This window comes from Pinus tabuliformis, chromosome 8 (genome assembly GCF_031772625.1).
Source record: "Pinus tabuliformis cultivar Carrire ecotype Pingquan chromosome 8, CPIR1, whole genome shotgun sequence".
In the NCBI taxonomy this organism is placed as follows: Eukaryota; Viridiplantae; Streptophyta; class Pinopsida; order Pinales; family Pinaceae; genus Pinus; species Pinus tabuliformis.
Window position 1 is genome coordinate 2,026,022,737 of NC_142294.1, and position 24,550 is coordinate 2,026,047,286.

The window sequence follows — 24,550 nt, forward strand, 5'->3', positions numbered from 1 at the left end:
ACATTTAAAATTTGAATAACCTTGTAAAAACATAAATTAAAACTATAATTAAAAAACTATTTGCTTTCTAGAGTGAGGAAGATAACATTCTATCATACACTATGAGGATAACATTCTATCATACACTATCATACACCAACTACTTACACAAGACACAATATCATACACCAACTACTTGGACAAGACACAATTGACTTGTGGTGATTCTATATACCATTCACTCTCCATTCTATAAATGCTCACAAGACTTCAAGAGGATAACATTCTATCATACAACAACCTGGCCAAACACAAATTGACATCATACAACAACTTGGCCAAACACAATTGACTTGTGGTGATTCCATATAACATTCACTCCGGAATCAATCAATGCTCACAAGACATCATATCCCTATACCATTCACTCCTGAATCTATCAATACTCACAAGACTTCAATACTTAAATCAGCTCCACCAACTGCCACGTTGAATAGGAATACTTGTAAACTTAAACAGAGTGCACACACGTCTGCTTCTCAGCGGTCTATGAGATATGCGTCCCGTGTTAAACTTCGTTAAACCGTCATTTGATAACGTACCTTCATTGGTTTCTCCTTGGCATCGCTATTCATTCATCTCTTCTCGCATATAGTATAGTGCCTTCGTTGGTTTCTCTCACTCAAGCCAAGCGTTTCCTTTATCTTCGATCGTATCTGATCGGATTCCATTCAATTTGTAAGACACAGTAGCCATGGAGTCGGTTGCGACAGAACCAGTGTCAGCAACATACCACGTTTTTATAAATCACAGGGGTCCTGATGTCAAAAAGACTCTGGCCAGCCTCATCTACCATCGTCTCACCACTTGTCATGGCCTCCGCGTTTTTCTCGATCAAAAGGAACTCCACACCGGAGATGCGCTCTCCCCCGCAATCCTGGGAGCCATTCAAAGTGCGTCGGTTCATATTGCCATTTTCAGCGGGCATTATGCTGAATCACGTTGGTGTTTGGATGAGCTCTGTTGGATTTTGGAGAAGCGCAACAGGAAGATCATTCCTGTGTTTTGTGACGTTGAGCCTAACGACCTTCGTCACGTTGAGAGCGGACGTTATAAAGATGCTTTCAAACAACATCAATACAAACGCAGAGTCGCCACGAAACACATCGAGAAATGGAAGAAAGCCCTCAACAAGGCCTCGGAGATTTCTGGCGTACTGTGCAAAACTAATGAAAGGTGAATACATTTTCTATTAAAAATCTTGGATTTTTCTCAACCAGTTCTACCTATGTGTTCTTATAACTCTGATGACTGCAAGTATTTGTTTGCTGTTTTGGCAGTGATTTCGGAGAGGTTTTGGAGAGGATTGTGAAGGTCGTATTAAAAGAAGTAGAGTCAGAACCATTCGAGGTAGCTAAGTACCCACTTGGACTCGATGAAGCGGTGGAGGAAATAGATAATGAAATTAAGAAACAAAACGAGTTAAATGTTGGTACATCGATTGTGGGTATTGCAGGAATGGCTGGACTAGGAAAGTCAACTCTCGCTACATATCTCTACAACTTGAAACGTTCGGAATTCCGCAGGTCTTGTTTTCTGTCTGGTATCAGAAAAGGGAATTTACCATCTTTGCAGCGGAAGCTCCTTCAGGATCTGTTGGGTTGCGATTTTCATATTGAGGATACCAGGCAAGGAAAGGGTATTTTTCGTGATCGTCTCCAAGGGCTTCAGGTTCTGATTGTTCTGGATGACGCCGATCATATGGAGCAGATAAATAGTCTGCTCGTGGCCGATGTTGTGGGATCGCGTAGTTTGATTTTGATCACGTCTCGTGATCGGGATTTACTCAGACGCTCTTCTGCAAAAACTATATTGTACAACGTAAAGCCGTTGCAGAGAGAACATGCCCGGGAGCTTTTCTGCTGGCATGCGTTCTATCAATCCAAACCATACAAAGGATTCGAATATTTGGTTGAGGAAGTACTGAAATTTTGTGGTGGGCTGCCTTTATCCTTAAAAGTATTGGGCGCACAGTTTCTTGGCAAGCGAGAGGAAGACTATTGGCAGCGGCAGTTGGAAAAGCTCTGGAGAAGACTACCAGACGATATAATGGACACGTTAAAAGTGAGTTACGAGGCTCTCAAGCGTGAGGAGAAGGAAATATTTTTGGACATCGGTTGTTTCATGGTGGGAGAGGACACAGAACTAGCAGCTCAAGTATTGGAGGGATTAGGTTACGACGATATTCTGGATTGCCTGGAAAGTCTCCGTCAAAAATGCCTTCTAGAATATCATCTCGACGTCGAGTCGGATGATGAATCTGAATGCACGCCGGAAAAACCCGTAAGAATTATTTCTGTATTTAATCTTTGTCCTGCGAAAAGGAGAGGTCCCGGTGGATTCTTATTGCCCCTAATTGTTTGTTTTTCTCAGATTGGTGACGACTATAATTTCTACCTTCCACACCCAAGGGGAAGATATAAAATTGCAATGCATGATCAAATTAGGAGTTTAGCCAGACGTTACGCTATGGAAGAGTTTCGTACCCCTAACCCTCTTCGACTCAGCTGCTCAGATGATATACAGAAGATGTTGCTGTTGCGAGTATGTGTATTCCGTCCCCAGTTTTTTATTGCTTTTAAATAATCCATAAAACACAGGCATTTGACTTAACTTTGTTATTCTCTTTTGTCAGGGCGGAGCAGAGTCGTGTGGGATACGAGGGATTCGGACTCAAAAAGGTCAGAATCAAGCTGTTTGCACGAAGTACTTAAAGGGTGTGGGCGTGCGTCTTCTTGTGGTTGAAGTTGAAGTTCCCATAGATTTGCTGTCGGGAGATTTGGTGTGGCTTCGCTTCAGCAATTTCAGCTCCGTCCACTTGCCCCATACAATTTCACTGAGAAACTTACGAGTTTTGGAACTTAATGGTCATGGTGACATGGAGCAGTTATTCCAAAGATTTAATATGGTAAGTACATCTACAGTTGCTCAGTATTTTGTGGTGAAATCCGTCCCACTTTTTATTAAACAGATTATTTGCATTGCAATTTGCAGCCTCCTTCGAACTTGAGTGTGTTGAATATTAACTTAAGGAGCACACACCCAAGTACCTCCAGCAGCAGCGGGTCATTTGATATTAAAGGCTTGATAGCTTCTAATTTTTTCCGTTTTCTTGAATGGATCGGAAGGAGCATAAAAGTTCTGAGTAAGATAGTGTTGAAAAACATCACATCTTTACAAGTACTCCCTATTGCTTTTCGGGAACTCAAAAGCTTAAGACATTTGGATTTAGGGGGCTGCACTAATCTGACGCGACTGCCCAATTCTTTCTCTGAATTAAGGCATCTCCAATATCTAGCATTGCGAGACTGCATTAATCTCTCCATTCCAGTATCTTTTTTGGGAGAAATATCGACACTTGAGTATGTCGATTTCAAAGGCTGTTCTAAATTGCTGTACCTGCCTTCAGGAATCCCAAATCAAAGGTCTTTAAGGTACCTGAACTTGCTAGGTACTCATTTAAAATTGCCCTTAAATCTGGAACTACCCGACAGTTTGGAACAACTAAGAATAGGGAGCTTGCGCCAACTAAGATTAGGGAGCTCGCACCGGACAGATTTACCAGATTTACCAGAGTCTCTGGGAGATTTGAGGCCGTTAAAAGTGCTGAAAGTGTTGGTTCTCATTGAATGCCTCTCTCTATGGCGCATCTTACCCGACCAAATTGCAGGGCAGGGGACCAGTATCGAAGTTTTGGTTATAAGGCGTTGTCCAATTAAAAATTTTAGTTTTAAAAGGCAGGAGACCATGCATTGTGGCATGGGTGTTTTAAGAGATTTCACTTTGAGTGGCACATTAATAACCGAGATATACATCCGGTGTTTTACCCAGCCTAGAAACACTCGATCTTTCAGAAAATAAGGACCTGAGGCGGGTTAAAGTTCCATCAACATTAGTACGACTAAATCTGCAAGGGTGCTGGTTATTGAATACATTAATAAACCTTTCAAATCTGGTAGATCTCAAATTCCTCACCGTAAATCGATGCTTTAAGCTGGAAACCTTGAACATTGAAGGTCTCACATCGTTGGAAGAGATTCAAGCGGAGGCGTGCTGGGAGCTCAAGAGCATACAAGGTCTGAGTCAGCGGGAACGGTTAAAGTGTCTCCGCATTTCAACAAACACTCATGTTATTTGGAATGACATTTGCAATTTTTTGGTTAGTATATTTCATTACACAGCATATTTATTCGTATAAAACTGAGTTGTTTTTAGTGTGAATTTTTAGAATTTTAATTTTTTTTGGGTTTTATTTTTCTAAAATCTTGCGGGAATTCATTGAAATTATAAATTTAATAGGTAACCCTTGTACAATAAAAATATATTGGGTTTTCAGGATGCTGAATCCATATATAATATAAAAAAAACTAGTTTAAATAACACAAATCAAAATTTCACTTCAAATTTTTCTACCAAATTCGGCTGCCCTAAACTCCAAAAGAATCACACTAAAAACAACTCCTCACTCCTTATAAAACTATAAAACTATTGGTATATTTTCTGACCTAGGACCAATAGTCGTCGTGATTGATCTCTGAAGCGCATCGGTGGGTGTGTAATCTTATTACTGTAACTGTCGTAAGTTTAACAAGACTAATGGATTTGGGAAATCTGTGCAGACATCGGCCTCTCATGAAAAGCTATCAACTGCTTTCTTTTCTGGAAAACTGGGGAAGTCATCAACTATCCCTCGAATTGGGGACACGGCGTTTTATGAGATTGTGGGTGTTTAATTTTTCCAGAGATTAGATCTGTAATAAAAATCGATACTTTGAATTATTAAAATATTTATCAATTGAAATGGACTTATGAAATTTGTGCAGGTCACCCCAGAAATACATTCCATCGCGGGGAAGTTTAACGTCAGAGTGGTGGATTTTGTCTTTGCTGCATCTCCATCTGAATTTCATGCGAAGATGGAAGAATTCCAATCGTATGGTGCTATATGTTGGAATTTAATTCCAACTGCAACAATGAACAGCTGTACATGAATCTGATTTGCAGTAAATGTTTCAGCCTGTTCGGTGCAGCAAAGTCGCCTTTGATATTTTTGCACATAAATATGCATTAAAGCTTCAGCTGATTTCCCCTGCAGACAGCCGACTTGATTTTGATAAAGGCATCACCGCCTTGCTGCAATAAATTCTGAGATAAACATTAGAAGATATTTTGTAATAGTTTATTGTTTTAATCAGATATTTTTCAGCATATAAATACCGCACAGCAGTTCTGTTTTTAAGGTTAGAGAGAAGAAGCAGCAGCTACAGCAGTAGAGTGATACACAGCAGAGAAGAGCACGCAGCAGCGTGAAGATAAATTCTTCCAGAAAGGCACGGCAGTGCACAGCAGTGTAAACGCAACAGTGTAGCAGAGAGCGGAAAGGCAAAAATGCACAGCAGTGCAGATTTGTATGTAATTTGTTTTATGTTTGTTTACTAAGAGAGAATACAGATCTTATTTGTGTAAAACAGCAGCGTTTTTTTTTAAGCACAATCTCTTATGAAATTCCTGTAACAGTTAGTTTACTTTTAATAAACGCAAGTTATTTTTCCTGTTGCTGTTACACCGTCACCGTTGCTGAAACACGACGATCAGCGTTGCTGAAACACGTCGTAACTCAAAAATTACCTGACGTCAAAATTACGTTGCTGAAACACCGTTGCTGAAACACCTGTTTCAGCAACTGACAAAATTTCCTATTGCTGAAACACCGTTGCTGAAACACCTGTTTCAGCAACTGAAAAAAAACTGTGTTGCTGAAACACCGTTTCCAGCAAGCGAATTTTTTCTGTTTTTCTGTGTAAAAACAGAGTGCGATTTTTGTCTGTTTGTTATGGGATTTATCAGAAAATTCCAACATGGTATCAGAGCTAGTCTAGGCACTCAGTGAGTCAAAAACAGAGATTGTTTTTCACTGTAGGAGCTGTAAGAAGTTTGTTGAGCAGATTTTTCAGCAGAGAAAGTTTTTGCTTGTTTTTAAAAAAAAATACAGTCAGTATCTTTTCTTTACCAGTACAGGTTAAGATGGCAGATGCTGGAACAGGTTTGACAAATCCCCAACTGCCTCAGTTTAATGGGAAAAATTACAGTTATTGGTCCATAACAATGAAAGCATTGTTTGCTTCTCAAGGAATATGGGAGCTGGTTGAAACAGGTTATGCTGAACCTGCAGATGCAACAGCACTGGCTGCTTTGACAGCAGCAGAAAGAGACCAGTTGAAGAGTGACAGAAAGAAGGATGCCAAAGCCCTCTTTTTCCTCTTCCAATCAGTACATGAAAGTGTTTTTCCGCGGATTGCAGCAGCAAAAAAGTCCAAAGAGGCATGGGATATTCTCCAAACTGTCTATCAAGGCATGGAGAAGGTGAAGACTGTAAAGTTGCAGATGTTGAGGAGAGACTTTGAAAATCTCAGCATGAAGGAATCTGATACAATAGATTCATTCTTCACTCAGGTTATTGGATTGATAACCCAGATAAGATCTCATGGTGAGATTCTTGAAGATAGAAGGATTGTAGAGAAAATCTTGAGATGTTTACCCTCAAGGTTTGAATCTATTGTGGTGGCAATAGAAGAAACAAAAGATCTCTCACAGTTCACGGTAGATGAGCTGAGTGCTTCTCTGTTGTCTCATGAACACAGACTGAGTAGAGGAACAGATTCCTCTTTTGAGCAAGCATTCAAGACTCAGATGTCTTTTGGCCAAAGAAGAGGTAGAGGCAGAGCAAATTACAGAGGTCGTGGAAGAAGCCAAAACAGAGGCAGAAATTACCCTGCTAGCACAAGCGGAAGGAGCTGCAATCAGAACCAAGCTGAAGGTTCAAGCAAACAGCAAGCTCATGGACAAAGGTATGACAAATCCCAAGTCCAATGTCATTATTGTAAAAAATTTGGGCACTATGCCAATGAATGCAAGAAAAAACAAAATGACATGAACAATAGGCAGAATGTTAATTTTGCAAATGAAGAAGATAAGAACCCAAAGAATGTGCTGTTAACATGTAACATAGCACAAGACAAACAAGATGATTTTTGGTTCTTAGACTCAGGTTGTAGTAATCACATGACTGGAAATATTGCAATGTTTGCCAATCTGGATGAAAATGTGAAATCTGAGGTAACAACAGGGACTGATGATAAGATAACTGTCAAGGGTAAAGGCAGTGTCAATATCCGAGCAAAAAATGGAGAACAGATGACTGTGCAAGCTGTATACTATGTACCTGGTCTGAAATGTAATCTTTTGAGCATTGGACAGCTCATGAACAAAGGTTACAACGTGTTCTTCAAAGATGATTTGTGTACTATCAGAGACATACCTCCAAGTAAGAAGATCATTGCACAGGTGCAGATGACTAGCAATAGAATGTTTCCTCTCAAACTCAGTGCAGATTTGAAGGAAGGCAGAACTATTGCGGCTGTAACACAAGAAGTCTTTCAAGAACAGGTGAAAGATGTGAATTGGTTGTGGCATTTGAGATTTGGACATCTCAATTTCGGAGGCCTGAATCTGTTGCACAGAAAGGGCATGGTAAAGGGATTGCCGTTGATTGAGAAACCGAACAGCCTTTGTGAAGGCTGTATCTTGGGCAAGCAACATAAGGAAAGCTTTCCAGCAGGAAAGAGTATAAGGGCAAAAGCACCCTTGGAAATAGTTCACTCTGATGTGTGTGGACCGATGCAAATACCATCATTTGCTGGAAATAGATATGTTTTAACTTTTATTGATGATTACACCAGAAAAACATGGGTGTATATGCTGAAACAGAAGAGTGAAGTGTTTGAGAAATTCCGCCACTTCAAAACTCTTGTTGAAAAGCAGAGTGGGCATTATATCAAAATGCTCAGAACAGATAGAGGAGGAGAGTACATCTCCCAAGAATTTCTGCGTTTTTGCAGAGAAAATGGCATACAAAAGCAGTTCACAGCAAGGTATACACCTCAGCAAAACGGTGTTGCTGAAAGAAAGAATAGGACCATTCTTGACATGGTCAGAAGTATGCTGAAGGCAAAACACTTGCCGTATGAGTATTGGGCAGAAGCTGTTACTTGCGCAGTTTACATCTTGAATAGATGCCCAACTAAAGCTGTTATGAACAGAATACCAGAAGAGGCATGGAGTGGTCAAAAGCAAACTGTCACTCACATGAGAGTATTCGGTTGTGTGGCATATGCACATGTACCGGATCAGCTAAGGAAAAAGCTTGATAGTAAGGGGGAGAAGTGTGTCTTTATTGGCTATTGTGATGAGTCAAAAGCATACAAACTCTATAATCCATCCACCAAGAAGTTAATAGTAAGCAGAGATGTGCAGTTCATTGAAGATGAAGCTTGGGATGGAAGCTTGGATAAAACAGTGAATGTGAAGACAATAGTGTCTCATGAAGAAGAAGAGGAAGGGACAGCAGCAAATAATCCTTCCTTGGTGGCTCCTCCTACACCACAGCAAGTACAACAAACCACACCACAAGCTGGAATCCGAACAGGCTTGAGAAGTCAAGGAAGAACAGTTGCTGTTACACCACAAACAGCAACTGCTGAAACAGCAACTGCTGAAACAGCACAGGGATCAAATACACCCTCAAGTTCGGATGGAACTCCAAGCACACCAAGAAGACCAAGATTCAGAAATCTGAGTGAGATTTATGAACAAGGAGAGGTAAGTAACAATACCGGTCTGAATTCATTATTCGCTTTGTATTGTCATATTGATGACCCAATCCATTTTGAAGATGCTGTAAATGAAGATAAATGGATTGAAGCAATGAATGAAGAAATTGGTGCAATAGAGAAGAGTAAAACATGGGAGTTAGTGGATCTCCCTAAAGGCAAAGATGCCATTGGAGTTAAGTGGGTTTATAAGACCAAGAGTAATGCCGAAGGTAAGATTGACAGGCACAAAGCAAGGCTTGTTGTGAAAGGCTACAAGCAGCAACAAGGCAGAGACTATGATGAAACCTTTGCACCAGTAGCAAGGATGGAAACAGTCAGAACAGTGTTGTCTATTGCAGCACAACACAAATGGAAGATTTATCAGATGGATGTTAAATCTGCATTCCTGAATGGAGTGTTAAAAGAAGAGGTTTATGTTGATCAACCTCCGGGCTATGAAGTTGAAGGACAAGAGCATAAAGTTTGTAAACTGAAGAAGGCTCTTTATGGGCTGAAGCAAGCTCCAAGAGCATGGTACAGCAGAATTGATGCTTATCTGATTGAGAATGGGTTTGCTAAGTGTGATGGTGAACCCACACTCTACATAAAGCAGAATGACGGTAAGATTATTATTGTTGTTTTATATGTAGATGATCTGATTTTTACTAGCAATGATGCTTCTCTCATTGCTGATTTTAAAGCAGTCATGAAGAGTGAATTTGAAATGACTGACTTAGGCTTCTTAAGATATTTTCTTGGAATTGAAGTAGACCAAAGTGAAAATGGTGTTTTCATTTCTCAAAATAAATATGTAGAAGCTGTTTTGAAGAGATTTAACATGCAGAACAGCAAGGCTGCTGTGACTCCAACAGTAGTGGGGCTGAAATTAACCAAAGAAGACAGCAGCAAATATTTTGATCCAAAATTGTACAAGAGCATAGTTGGCAGCCTTATGTACTTGACTGCAACTAGGCCGGACATTATGCACGCTGTGAGTTTAATCTCCAGATTTATGGAAAGACCGAAAGAGACTCATTGGCAGGCAGCCAAGAGAATTCTAAGGTATGTGAATGGAACGAAGGGGTTTGGTATTTTATACTCCTCTTCTGAAAGTTTCATGTTGACAGGTTACACTGACAGTGATTGGGCTGGAAGTGTTGATGATAGGAAAAGCACATCGGGATATGTGTTTCATATGGGATCGGGAGCCATCTCATGGGCTTCCAAGAAGCAACCAGTTGTGGCTTTGTCAACAGCAGAGGCAGAGTATGTGGCAGCAACAGCAGCAGCATGCCAAGCAGTATGGCTGAGAAGAGTTCTCAAAGATTTGTGTCATGAACAAGAAAATGGCACAACCATTTACTGTGACAATAGCTCAGCAATAGCATTGTCTAAAAACTCTGTTTTTCATAAAAGAACAAAGCACATAGACACCAAATATCACTTCATACGTGAATTGGTTAACAATGGTGAGATTGTTTTGCAGCACTGCAGAACAGAGGATCAGCTTGCAGACATCTTGACAAAACCATTAGCAAAGAAAAGTTTTGATCATTTCAGAAAATGTCTGGGTATGCAGCAGTTGAAATTAAGGGGGAGTGTTGGAATTTAATTCCAACTGCAACAATGAACAGCTGTACATGAATCTGATTTGCAGTAAATGTTTCAGCCTGTTCGGTGCAGCAAAGTCGCCTTTGATATTTTTGCACATAAATATGCATTAAAGCTTCAGCTGATTTCCCCTGCAGACAGCCGACTTGATTTTGATAAAGGCATCACCGCCTTGCTGCAATAAATTCTGAGATAAACATTAGAAGATATTTTGTAATAGTTTATTGTTTTAATCAGATATTTTTCAGCATATAAATACCGCACAGCAGTTCTGTTTTTAAGGTTAGAGAGAAGAAGCAGCAGCTACAGCAGTAGAGTGATACACAGCAGAGAAGAGCACGCAGCAGCGTGAAGATAAATTCTTCCAGAAAGGCACGGCAGTGCACAGCAGTGTAAACGCAACAGTGTAGCAGAGAGCGGAAAGGCAAAAATGCACAGCAGTGCAGATTTGTATGTAATTTGTTTTATGTTTGTTTACTAAGAGAGAATACAGATCTTATTTGTGTAAAACAGCAGCATTTTTTTTTAAGCACAATCTCTTATGAAATTCCTGTAACAGTTAGTTTACTTTTAATAAACGCAAGTTATTTTTCCTGTTGCTGTTACACCGTCACCGTTGCTGAAACACGACGATCAGCGTTGTTGAAACACGTCGTAACTCAAAAATTACCTGACGTCAAAATTACGTTGCTGAAACACCGTTGCTGAAACACCTGTTTCAGCAACTGACAAAATTTCCTATCGCTGAAACACCGTTGCTGAAACACCTGTTTCAGCAACTGAAAAAAAACTGTGTTGCTGAAACACCGTTTCCAGCAAGCGAATTTTTTCTGTTTTTCTGTGTAAAAACAGAGTGCGATTTTTGTCTGTTTGTTATGGGATTTATCAGAAAATTCCAACACTATATTGATGTGCTTTCTCACTTTTCCTTCTCCTCGCGGTCACAGACAGGATCTGTTTCGTGTAAGATTTGAAGCGAACCATGAGGGTGGGTCATTTGATGAATACAAGATCCTCGTTGGGTCATTTGGTAGTAGTGGATTATACCTTCATGTATTTATGTGGACTGAACAGTCTGATTTGTTTAGAGATTTCAAATGTTATAACAACATCAGTGTATCCTGCAACTTGCACCCCGAGGATGTGAAAAAGGGTTGCATTATAATGGTCGATAAGGACACAAAGGTTTCACAAGTTTGCAATGAAATCATAATTGCATTTTCATAATACTACCTACCGTTTTGGTACTGTAAGGGATGGTATTTTCAGTTGACAGGTGATAATGTTATCTCATGTATTTTCAGTTGACAGGTGATAATGCTATCTCAAGTGAAAGCTAAACTCAGTTCTACTCAGAAGGTTCCGTAATAGTTTTGTTTTGCGTATTTTTAAAATCAAGCTACCCCAGTTTCATACCACTCTTTTCCCGTTTCTTTTTATCTATAAGCAATTGCATCGGGTGTTACCATCTAATTTCCTCTTTATTTACAAGTACTTTCATTTTTACTCCTGAACAGATCACAGGTCAAAATGACAGGAGAAATGGAAATAAGGACCGGAGGTCTTCTTTTCTCCCGGGGAACATGCTCTCATCTTTTCCCCATTCCAAAGATAAGGCAAATGCTGAAGGAATATCCCCAAGAGCTTCCTTACTCTCTCCTATTTGCTCTAGGCCGACTCAGAATGAAGAATATTCTCCTTTATCGGAGGATGCTGACCTGGACAACATAGATGGCAACTCGTCGATAGGCCTAGAACCATTGTCAATCAAGAGGAACTTTTCCAAGAAAGAAATTTCAATTCTGTCCAGGAACAGAGTAAGAGAGGTTCTCATAGGAGAAAAAAAAAGGAAATTAAATACAAAAAAGTTTCATTATGCGGAAGCATTGGTTCGGAGTTAAACTCATGTTTCTCTGAGACTTTATAGGAATCCTTATTTCCTCCATTCTATCCTGGCCCATCCTATGAAGTCAATATTTCTCAGGAAGTTTCTGAATTACGGGACCTTAGAGCAGAGCTTCCCGGTTCATCTACTTCCTAACAAAGATCATGTCTTTAAACAGAAGAGGGCTGAGATCCTCCCAAACCTTAAGATCTCTATCTAATTGCAACCAATCAGAGAATCTGGACTTAGTCCTTTTGCAGGAAACAATGGCTGAGAAGGAAAAGGCTAAGGACTTTCTTTTGAAAATAGGCCCCACATGGGAAGTCTGTGCTACTAGTGCCCATGGTATATCTGGTGGACTCGCAGCTATGTGGAACCCTAAATTTTTTTCCTTCAAAGCCTTCATCTGGATACTGTAGGGGAACATGTTTCCGTATTCACATTTTGAATATATACGCCCCTAATAATAACAGAAAAGAATTCTGGGAAAAGGTCGATGCTAGTGACATTCTGGATATTCATTCGCTCATATTCGCAGGGGATTTGAATTTTATTATGGAAGCAGGGGAATGTTGGGGACGTAAGGCTATGTTGGACCTACTAGCAGGTTTTTTTTAAGGACCTCTTCAACCACAAGATGCTTAAGGACGTAGCACCTACTCCTATTTGTCCAACTTGGAGAAATGGGCGATCTGGAGTTGACGGCATAGCAAAAAGGCTCGACCGTTTCTTTGTCCACTCATTTTTGCACGCGAGAATGAAGAATCTTGAGACTTCATCTTCCTGGAGTGGAGTGAAGAAAAGGATCTAAATGCCCTACCCTTCAAATTTAATCAAATGTGGCTAAATGATCCAAATTTTGTCGAATTGTTCTGTAACTCTTGGAGCCTTCCATCTTTGTCTGATAATGGGAGTTCGATGGAAAGGATCTGTCTTAAATTAAAGAGGCTTAAGTTGGAGGTTAGCGCCTAGAGCACCATGCGTAAAGAAGGGTTTAGAAGGGAAGAAGGGTTGAGAAGGGATCTACTTGCTATTGAACAGGAAATCACTTCCCTCTTGGACATTTCGAATACTGAATATTTCTCAGATCAAACCAAGAAGGCCGTATTGGATCTGGTGGACAAGAAGAACAAAATACTTAAATATCAGGAACAGGAAGGGGGGTTTAAGAGTAGATTGGCTTGGATCAAAGACGGTGACAAAAATAAAAAATAAAAAATCATAGAGCTGCAACGAAAAGGAAGGTTGCTAATTTGATCTGGCATATTCGAGATGAAGCTGGTAGGTTATATGCATTGTTCAAGGATATTAAGAATGAAGCTTTTCAATTTTTCAGTAATCAATGCAAGGAGGCGGAGGAGGACAACATCTCTGAAAAAAAATGGAGTTGGCAAATCTGTTCGCCAAATGGTCAAGGATGAAGACATTAGGCTGATGGATTGTCCAATATATGATGAAGAACTATTGAGCACTTTGAAGGAGATGGCGAAGGATTTGTCCAATATATGATGAAGAACTATTGAGCACTTTGAAGGAAATGGCGAAGGATAAGAGCCCGGGCGCAGATGGTGGTCAGTTGAGTCCGTGTTTCTGGCAAAATTCCAGGTGCAATCAACGCAACCTTCCTAACTCTCATTCCCAAGAAATCTAACTCTTTATATATTTCTGATTTCTGATTATAGGCCTATCTCTTTATGTAACTCTATTTATAAAATGATTTCCAAACTTATAGCTAGAAAAGTTAAAAATATTCTCTCTCCGCATGTCACTCTGGAGCAATTTGGATTTCTATCTGACAGAAGAATTCAAGATGTTGTGGCAATCACTCAGGAGTGTATACATTGGATTTCTATCTGACAGAAGAATTCAAGATGTTGTGGCAATCACTCAGGAGTGTATACATTCAATTAAATCTTGTACCCTCAAAGCATGTTTGATGAAAATGATCTCATTAAAGCTTACGACAGGGAAGATTGAGAATTTCTTAGATTGATCCTTCATAGAATTGGCTTTCCGCATAGACATATCAAATGGATTATGGCATGTATTACATCAACAAATATGGTTTTTTAATCATTGGTGTGCCGACTGATTCTTTTAGGATCTCTAGGGGGTCGAGCCATTCCCATCTTCTTTTCATTCTGATCGTAGATGCGCTCAGGAGAGGACTTAGGGAAGTGAAGGTGGCTGGCAAAATCTCTGGATGCAGAGTAACAAAAAACACTTCAACCACACACCTTATGTTTGTGGATGGCGTTCTCTGTTTTGGTGAAGCAAAAATATCGGAATGGGAGGCTTTCCTACATTAATCTCTAAATTTGGCAAGGTATATGGTCTTATAATTAACAAAGGAAAATTGGAAATCGCCTTGGATGGGGAGGATTCGGATGTTATTCAACAGATTGTTTCTCTCTTTGGGATTAAAACTAGATACTTGTCAGGTGGTTTTAAGTATTTGGGTTTCTTCTTAAAGCGAAGTAAATATGAAAATATAGATTGGACATGGCTTGTTAACAAATTTGACAAAAAAATTAAAACCTCACACTTTGGTACCACAAATGGCTTACTCTGAGTGGTAGAGTAATTTTGGTAAAGGCGGTCTTGCAGGGAATTTTGGTATTTTGGATGCATTTGTTCCATCTTCCCATGGCAGTGATAAGCAGAACCAATGCTATTATATCGAAATTCTTTTGGTTTGGCACTAGAAATCCAAGAAGTTCCCTCTAATTCGGCTCAACTCACTTTCCAGGCTGACCGAGATGGGTGGTTGGAGTTTGAGGGACACCAGATGTTTTAATCTTGCCTTGTTATCTAAGAATTTAAGGAGATTCTTTAATGAATAGGGTATTTGGAAAGAAATTATTATGGAAAGTATTTGCAGCGATTTAGTTTGGATGTTAGGTCCCTATACTACTAGTGTAACCCCTTATTGTTATTAGTACAACCCCCTTATTATATTGGTGTGCCCATGTAGTCTCCATATTGTTATTAATGTGCCCCATAGAAGCCCACTATTGTTATTATTGTGCCCTTAAATTATTATTGTTATGTCGGCTTTGTTTATATTATGACCCCTTAGACTCCTATATATAGAAAGGAGGTCTTGTCATTTGTATCATCCAAGAATTGTTCATTTGTGTAATGTAAAGGAGGTTGCCGCCTCGAAGAGGCTGAATTCTAAGGCGTTGATCTATTTTTTCTATCTTTTTGTGAGTTGGTTTCATAACATTTGGTATCAGAGCTTTGGATTCTAGGGTTTCGCTGCTCCAAACAAGTCATCGTGGCATTATCGCTATAATGTTTTGTCTGCGACGTTTCAGAAGCTAACAAAAAAACCCATTTGAGAAGAAATGTCGCTGAACCTCGGGTCCGACTTTCAACTATTGTCTCACTTTATTCTCGGAGATATGATTTGAGAAAGTTAAGGTTTTTGCAAGCTCCAGAATTTCATCTAAAACAGGTCATCGTGGAAGTTTCGCTATAACATGTTTGCTACGAAGTTCCAAAAGCTATAAAAAACCCATTTGAAAAGAAAGCGATCTAAACTGGAGGGCCAAATTTCAGATATTGTCTCGCTATATTTTAGGATATATGATTTGAGGAAGTTAGGGTTTTTGTAGACTCCCGAATTACATCTTAAACAACTGACCTTGGAAAATCATCATAACTTTCTCTAGGAGCATCAGATTGAAATTTTGTAAGAAGTTATAGAAAGAGGACGGACTGCAGTCTTCTGTGCATATTTTTCAAATCCAAAGGTCAAAAAAGTGACAGGTGGTACTTCATACAAGGTCAATCTTCTGAAAAGGTATATAATCAGGTCATCTTGGGAGTGTGCATAACTCTTTCTTGGAAAATCCAATTTTGATCAAACTGGTGGCATTGGAAAGAGGACACAGAGGGCTACTGCAGATCATGATTTCAGAACTAGAAGATCCAAAATTATCTCAGCATAAGGGTGCAAATAGCCAAAGACCAACCATTTGGGAATGGAAGAGGACAAATACATAGGCATGGAAAGGGAGTTAGGATCTTTCCAAAGATAGGAGAAGGCCCTCATCTCAAGGAGGTAGCTTATAGGGATAAGACCTGTTAGAGTCGGTATTGTCATCCCTCCGTTAGATATCAACTCCTCTTGTTGCATTTCATGTTAGGTGTCCCGCCCAGTCATTTGCATTCCATTAGGCACATAGATCATCTGACGGCAGTGGTGTTCCTCCAGTTTCCCTCATGTTATCTACCTGCTGGCTCATGTTTGTTCATTTAAAAAACATATATAGCCTTTTTATCTTGAAAATTGAAAAAGTTGTCTTTAGGGTTTCATGGTCAATTAGGTCTAGGGTTTCATTAGGGTTTCGTAAAGAAATGTGTTAAAATGTCCAATAATTGCCAGCAGGCCATGAGGAGGTTGCAACATCAATAAATTTTATCACCAAGCATTTGAAAATGTGTTTTTCCTCAAAACTCGGTTTTGAGGAAAAAACAGAGTATTTAGTATTTATTGTACAAAATCATGAAAATTTTGTTTTTCTCATTGTAAATCCATTCATCTGCACCCTGGTTTCTTTCCTTAGCCTAAAAATCTCCAACACCCGTAAATCAAGCAAAGCTCAAGGCATTAAATTCATCATGAAGTTCAAAAGAAGTGAAAAGTCCAAAAAACAGAGTTTGTAAATAAAGTGATTGGCAAAACATTATGAAAGTGGGTTTTGGAAAATTAAATTTGAAAAGCTCCATATATAAACCATTCCTCCAAGTGTTTGAAACTCATTTGCACTCTAAGGGCCAAGAGAAAACAAAGCAAAGTGATTGTGGGAGTTTTTGGTGAAATTTGCTCCAAATCGACCGGCGCGACGCACTAGGCAGGAGGCGCGGCGGATTGGTCAGGCGCAGCGCACTAGGCCTCAGAGCCCTTTGTTAAAAAGCACGAGCACGACGCATTGGTGAGGTGCAGCGTATTGGGCATGCTGCGCGGTGCATACAGCCAGGAAGCCCAAAAATCACCAAAACGACCTCCAATCACCAAAATCGCACGAGTTCACCTTGTTCCAAATAGGTTGAGCTTAACCTCTGTTGTTTATCCAAGTTTGGTGCTGATGTTATAATGGTTTATGTGGTGAATGTTTTAACAAATGATCAAACCCTACCATTACAAATTCCTCAAACAAAAATTAATGTCTAGGGTTTGATCAACTTTTTTGTTACCAAGTTCATCTTCCATCCATCATTCCCTTATCCCATTTTTCCCTGTTTTCATGCTTCCCTAAGTTCCCCTACCCACTAAAATAATTAATCCCCTATCCCAAGTTTCCTTTCCCAAATTTCCTATTATAAAATCCCAAACCCTAACCTTATACAAAACCTCCCAAACATCCTATATTTTCCCTATCTAAATTTATCCCAACATTCCCAAAAATTCCCACTTATTTTCCCTCTCCTAACAGTCCCTTGTTTCATTGTTTCCCTTGGTAGCAGAGGTCAAACAATCTTCAAAGGCAGTCCAAGATAGTTTGACATATCAGCACCTATTTCTTCAAGGCAGTTTGTCCACCAGCAGTTATGGCATCAGATCCTTCATATGATTATGAAGAGGAGACCCAAAGTGATTCACCCACAGAGGGACATGCACCCAGGAGGCCTCATAGAGGTGGCAGACATATCAGAGAAGAACCTACCACTCTTACCGAGTTGCAGGCCTGCCCTCTTGCCCTCTTTTTTTTCCAGCATCAGTCATGTTATGAATTTTGTGAGAAGGTTTCTCATATTCAGTTTCATCGTGAGTTGGCCTGCTTATTTGTGTTGCATTTGCATGGTGATCAAGCCACTCTTGCTGGTGTTACTTTCACATTAACACCAGAAACCATTTCATTGGCAACTGGCATACCAAACATTGGAGAACCATGGAACAAGAGACAGAAGATTGACCAGCAACACTATGAACCATACATCAAACCTGGTTTTCTGAGGCAGCTTAAGAGAGTGTTTCCTTTTCGGTTTCTCAAGGATGAGTATGCTCCTTTAATGAAACTCATCATGAAGTATTTCACCTGTGAGGGCCAGTTCTCCCACTTGTATGCTTATCACATCAGGCTGCTGATGCATTTCACTCAGGTACGGATGATGAACATCCCTTATTTCATATGCTGAAACATAGAAAGGATGACCACCCTTGTGCAACACAAGACCCCTCAGCAGCAGCTTAACAGTGTTTATCATTTTGCTCTCATCAAGATTGTGGTTGTTCATCAGCTTGGATTATAGGGCATCACTTGGGATGACTTCATCTCGCGTGAGTTTTTCAGAGCTGCACAGGGACCATCAGAGGTTAAGCATGAGACAGGTGGACCTTCTCATCAGTATGAGGGCCATGAGACCGCTAGTGTGCCAATATTCATCACATATCAGAGGGGCACTAGACATTTGTTCGCAGCAGCAAAGCGAGTGTTATCTCCACCCGGGGTGGAAAGGGCCTTGCTTCCTCCATTAGCACAGTAGGTTCAGGACCGAGGCAAGAGGCCTCTACAGGAGGAAGGACCATCAGGTGAGCGAGACACTGATTTCATCCTCATTGAGGGTGATGATACTAACATGGGCCCGCCCACAAAGTGCAAATCTTAGACAGATCATCAAGGAGCAGCATGAAGACATTGATGCCTTGTCCACCAACTTGGATAGAGCCTAGTGGACTATACAGTATTTGGAGCAGATGAACAATCAACTTGAAGATCAACAGGTGGTGATGGAGTTACAGAACATTCGGCAAAACCGCCAAAGTGCCTGAAGGAGGAGGATTGAGTTCACTTCATTGGAGCAAGAGATCAATGCAGATAGGGATTCATGGCTTGAAAGAGCCAACATCCACTTGGAGAGGAAACTAGAGAAGGCCATCAATGAGAAGAATATGCTCAGAAACTTGTCATATCATTATTTGTCCCAGAACTTGGTGTGCAAAGCAAGAATCAGGAATTTGAAAGCAAAGCTAAAGAGAGCATCAAAAATGCAAAAAGAGGATGAAGGACTTCAAATATTGGTTGAGGCTTCCTTGGCCCATCAAAGCACTTAATAGAGAAGACTCAGTCCAAATTTCAAGAAATTTGGAGCAATTTTTACATTTTTTTAAATTTTGGGCACAAAAAACAGAGTTTTCCTCCCTATGTGCCGCGCCACGTGGCACTCGCTTTTGCTAGAGGGCTCCAAATCACAAAAACTTTGCATTTCTGGATTTGTCATGGAAATTTATGCTTGCCTACCTATGGCCAAGAAATTTGGGCAGGTTTTGAGCCCTAAAAAGGTCAAAAAACACTCAAAAAATGACCTCACTACCCCTATTTTGACACACAGGAAGAAGTGTTGGGAGAGTGGACTTTTGGAGGGGAAAATGGAGGCCAAATTGAAAAATTCCACTTGGGTTGGAAAGTAGACAAGTAGCCTTTCCAACAAGCACACCTAGAGCTCATTTGGACACCAAGAAGGCCTCCAAAAGTGGATCCAAACAGGCACTACGCATAGAGAATCAGGCGCTACGCATAGAGGAAAAATTGCCTGTTTGACCAAGTTTTGCTCTGTTTTTCGACGAGTTTCGCCTAGTTTGACTTTTTCACTTTCCTAATGGAAAATTTATGATGTAATTTGATGAAATTTGATGGATTATGATGTAAATATGTTGGATTTTCACTTGTAGAGTTAGATTCATCAGTTTAGAGGTTGTTTCAAACTGAATGGATCAGTTTCCTTGTTTTTAGAGGCATGTTGTTATGTTGCCTAGTTTCTAGTTCTCAGTTTAGAATCAGTTGGATCAACTCCTAAACTCATGAGCTCGACCCCTAGAGGCAAGGATGAGCTATGTTTTTCTATATTATGTTGTTTTTCAGTCATTAGCATGGTTGGACTCTTGAGAAAGCATTGAGCTTCATTGTACACTCATATTTTCATTTTGGCTAAGGAATTGAGACCAGGATTTGCAGCACTCTTTGGGATTCATGTGGCAATTTGTATTGGTACAGTGCTTCTCTTTGTAATTGTGAATTTTGTTTATGTATGCCATCATCTATCTTATTTCTTCTGAACTAAACAAACAAGAGTGTAAGTAGAATTCATTGAAAGTGCAATGCTCTACTTGAAGTTTGCTTTAGTTGTTTGATGTTTTCAGTTGTTTGGGGAGGATTCTTGATTTCCCTTGCCCTCTTCAACACCTCACATGTCTTTCCCCTCCATCTCACTAAAATTTAAGTGCCAAAACGATTGCCTACCTTTCCCCATCGAGATCTCTGCAGAACTGAGCCTCAATCCCTGCAGCCCAAAATTTGCTTTCCCCTTGATTCCAACAAAACCCCCAAAAAATCAAATCAAAGCCTTGTACTTCATACCTAGCCTAAAATCAATTTTTATTTCAGTCATCTCAAGCCCCATCGACTATCTTTTTGCTAAGATTGACCCGGAGAGAGCCCTCATGGTTTGATGTTGGCCCTGGATCCTACCTTTTCAGCCTGAGGTAAATCTAGGCCCTAACAAGACCAAAAGGCCAAGTTGAGAGAACTCGACCTCATCCACATCGAGAAACCTTTAGCTCGTCGCTCTGGAAGTTTCTAGATCACGAAGCTTCTCATACTCTTTAGGAAAATTGCCTTTTAGGGATCATCACGGGTATACAAGAAAACATAGCAACGACATCGCGGAGCTAGTATAGTGCAACTAGAAACCATCGCAATCTTCAGTATCATAACAATGATGATTCTAAAATTAGGGTTTTAGAGCCATTTCCTTCAGGGGAAGATCAAGGAATTTTCCAATTAGTGTTTTAGGGAGGATCTGAGCTGCATATCTGAATGAGTACATTGCATGGTGGTCATGTTTCGGGCACTTCGGGGTATGTCACAGGGAAGTGCGGAAGTTGTGACAAAATATTGTGTAGCATATGCCCCCTAAAGCATGAAGGCAGAACAGGGAGTGATGGCTGAGATGCTTTACAAGATTTTGCAAGGACAATAATAAACACTGTCAGGGGACCTGCAAATAAAGGATGCATATACATATACATATCTGATATCAAACATGAATCCACGGTATGGACACAACCATCTGGATAAAGGACTATAAAAAATATCTGTGGTATGGGCACAACTATCCAAATGAGAAGGATCATCTGTAAATCTAAGATTCAAGGTATGGACATAGCCACCAGATATAGAAGGATCATCATAAATGTAAAGTCCCATGGTATGGTCACAGCCATCAGTATAGTAGAAAGATGTGTACAATCATGAATAATACATAACTCTATGCAACCTAAGTCATATCAAACAAGACTCAGGGTCTTGCGCTCCATCATAACCCGATCAAAGTACGAATTCTAACATGAAAATGAATGTATCAAATTCGAACATGCTAGAAAACCACCTGAGTATTGATCAATGATGTGGACAGTTAACAAGCACGAGAGAAACCACCAATAATGGCAATGACTCTCAAGGTACAACAGTACAATCTATGAATGTGAAAATTAAACTAAAGTCCAACACTCATGGAGTCAACTGATCAAAGGCCAATAATGAAAACCTGTCACCGGATGCGAAGAACTTTCCATTAAGGCATGTAAGCTCGAAGGTACCAAAAGGGAGTCTCTAAGTCATCTTCTTGGATAATGAGTTGAAGTTGATAGGAAGTGACCCATCGAAGGAGGGTCATGATGAGTCCCCCATCATCGACATGAAATGAGGAATAAATTAGAATGAATAAGATCCAAGACTGTAGCAAATGGTCAAACAATGTACAGGTAATAGATTGCAGATAGGACTTCTCTTGAACATTGGCGGCATGACTCCAGAGTGTGGAAGCATTTGACTCAACATGGGACTAAAGGTCATTATGATGAAGTGGAATAGTCATATGAGAGGCAAAAATGGATCACCCAAACCCAGGAAGACAAGTGACTGAGTGAGGATATCCCAAACCCGACACTAGAAGCAGAAGAGTGTCATGTTCAAGAGCAACATGTTGCCTATACAAAGGATGTTTCATTTTCATTTTTCCCCACTATTTCTAGTGAGTACCCCAATTATTTTTATCACAAGCTTGAAGGGGATAACATATGCTTGTCATATAATTTCATTCTTAGAATGAATCCATCTTAGTAATTTTTACGAGACCTAGGAAGGAGAAACTCAGTCTCATCATGGTGACGAGTCTTTCATCATAAAAATTTTAACGAGTCCGACAGAAGAATAACTCAGTATCTTTTTCATATTTAGAGAGTTTGAAAAAGAGATAAAAAGAAAACCCCATCATGTCCCTTTTCGTAATTTGTCTCTCGAACCCGAAAAGGTAGAAAACAATATTCGAAAGAACCTCTTGACCATGTCGATCAAGTTGTACCTTTTTTCGTAAATAGTTAATCTCATCTCGAAAAAGGAGTATATGTACACTAAGACAATGTCAATTCATTTAATTTAACGAGTTTGAAAAGGCAAGTACTCAGCAATCTTTTCATTTTTTGAGGGTTAGAAAAGAGCTTAAAGATGACTCCAAGGGGTTCCTTTTTCGTTTGTTTTTAACGAGTCAGAAAAAGAGATAAAACAAAAAACCGTTGAATCAGTCAAGAATAATCACTGTATCCATGAAAAAAGTACTGTAACTACACAAAGATAACCACTGATCACTAATATCGAGAAAAAATAATAAAATATTAATAAAATAATGGCAAAAATGAAATTAAAAGTTATAAATAGACTACAAGTCAAAATATTTTTACCATTTCATCGGAGTAAATTTGAGAGTGCATTTTTACCCCATTTTCCTCGATTTTCAGGTGAACAGTGTGGGAGATCCAGTGCATCATTTCTCGAACCATCGGCAATAGGTAAGACCTTTACCTTTTCTCTTGCATTTTATGCATTTTCATCTTATTTTTGCTTGCAAGGAGGAGGGATTTTAATTTTTAACCGCATGGGCAATCATCGCAGGTCTGCAGGTTTACTCATCGGACCCGCGATGGTTGCCCCTGAGCCGAAAGGCCCTCATGATGGGATCTTGCGTTTAATAAAAATACACGCGATGATCATGGGGCGGAATTTTTTGAAAAAAATCTTTGATTTTTAATCTGTGGAAAAGAATTTAATTGATGTTTAATGATGTTTTGCAAGAGATTTGTTCCCAACATGGTCCTTGAATGGAAGGAAAGAGGCTATGAGGCAAAAGACCATTAGGCAGCCCAAGATCCAGAATGTGTAAATGCTTTGAGGGACTGTGGGTTGCTGAAGTTCTTCACGACTACATTACTTAGAGCCCAAAATGAATTGTTGCACTTCGGTCTATGGGATATTGATTGGGAAATATTCATTATTGGGGACCAGGAATTAGAACTGGAGGAGATAGATATTTACTTCATCACTAGATTTTCTCGAAGAGGAGACAAAGTTCAACTCTTCAAATCTCATCCTGGAGGTGAGAGCACTAGTACTCTAGTCGTGATACATTGCCCAGGTGCTGAAATGATAATGGGCGGGAAGGTGAAGATAGCAACAGTAAAAAATATTCCCTTGAGAAAGATCCTATTCACCATAGCTTGCATAGCTAGGATGCAAGCTTTACACGAGACTTTGATATCCCAATTCTAGTATGCAGTAGAATGCCTCACTCCAACAGTATTCAACTAGTGTTCGAGGTTACTGGCCAAGATGAAGAGGAAACTGACCAAAGGTAAGTGAGGAAACTTGAAACAGTTTGGATTTGGCTCGATTCTAGTTAATTTCTTTCTGAAGTGTGCACCCCTATTTGGGTATCAGTGGACGAAGGTATTGGATCCTTCTCCACAAGATCTGAGGCTAGTCAGATGGAGTGAAGTCATGCCTCGAGGGGGGGGGGTCAGCAAATGCATTTTCCTCCGCAATTTTTTGTTTGGTTGCGTCACAAACTAATCGTTGTGGACAACTACACCTATTCAGGCACAGATTTCAGATTGGACCCAGATCTACCTCTGCCACCGAGTGAACAGTGGACTAATGCAAGTAAAAATTGTTTTTGAATTTTTCAAGTTTTTATGATTTTTTTTTAAAGTGTATCTGAGATTTAACTTGTGATAAATGTGCAGATGTTGGACCAGAAAGGTCACCTGGCATGTCGCCAATAGCACGGCGGGTAGCCCAACATGTAGAAAATGCTCCCTATGAGGAAGGAGCAGACCCCATAGTAGATATGGAATGTAATATGGATGTGATCACTCGAGGGATTCCAGAATAAGCAACTATAGACGATGTTCCATTGCGATAACAGAGGCACATAGTAGGGGTATCTACAAGACTACATCGACTATTAAGCCGAGTGATTAGGGTAGTCTCGTGTTATCATGAGCATCATGAAAGTGCATAGC

The 24,550-nt window shown here is 39.9% G+C and overlaps 1 protein-coding gene across 1 annotated transcript; it reads left to right on the top strand.

Annotated features, from left to right (window-relative positions):
* The first annotated feature begins 678 nt into the window (after positions 1–678).
* LOC149244562 (uncharacterized) lies at positions 679–24,420 on the top strand. Its single transcript, XM_089371586.1, is given in 8 exon segments — positions 679–1,215; positions 1,320–2,583; positions 2,675–2,947; positions 3,034–3,891; positions 3,893–4,198; positions 4,659–4,760; positions 4,863–5,022; positions 24,272–24,420. Coding segments are annotated over 8 exon segments (3,594 nt in total). The 5' UTR covers positions 679–733.
* Positions 24,421–24,550: the final 130 nt, after the last annotated feature.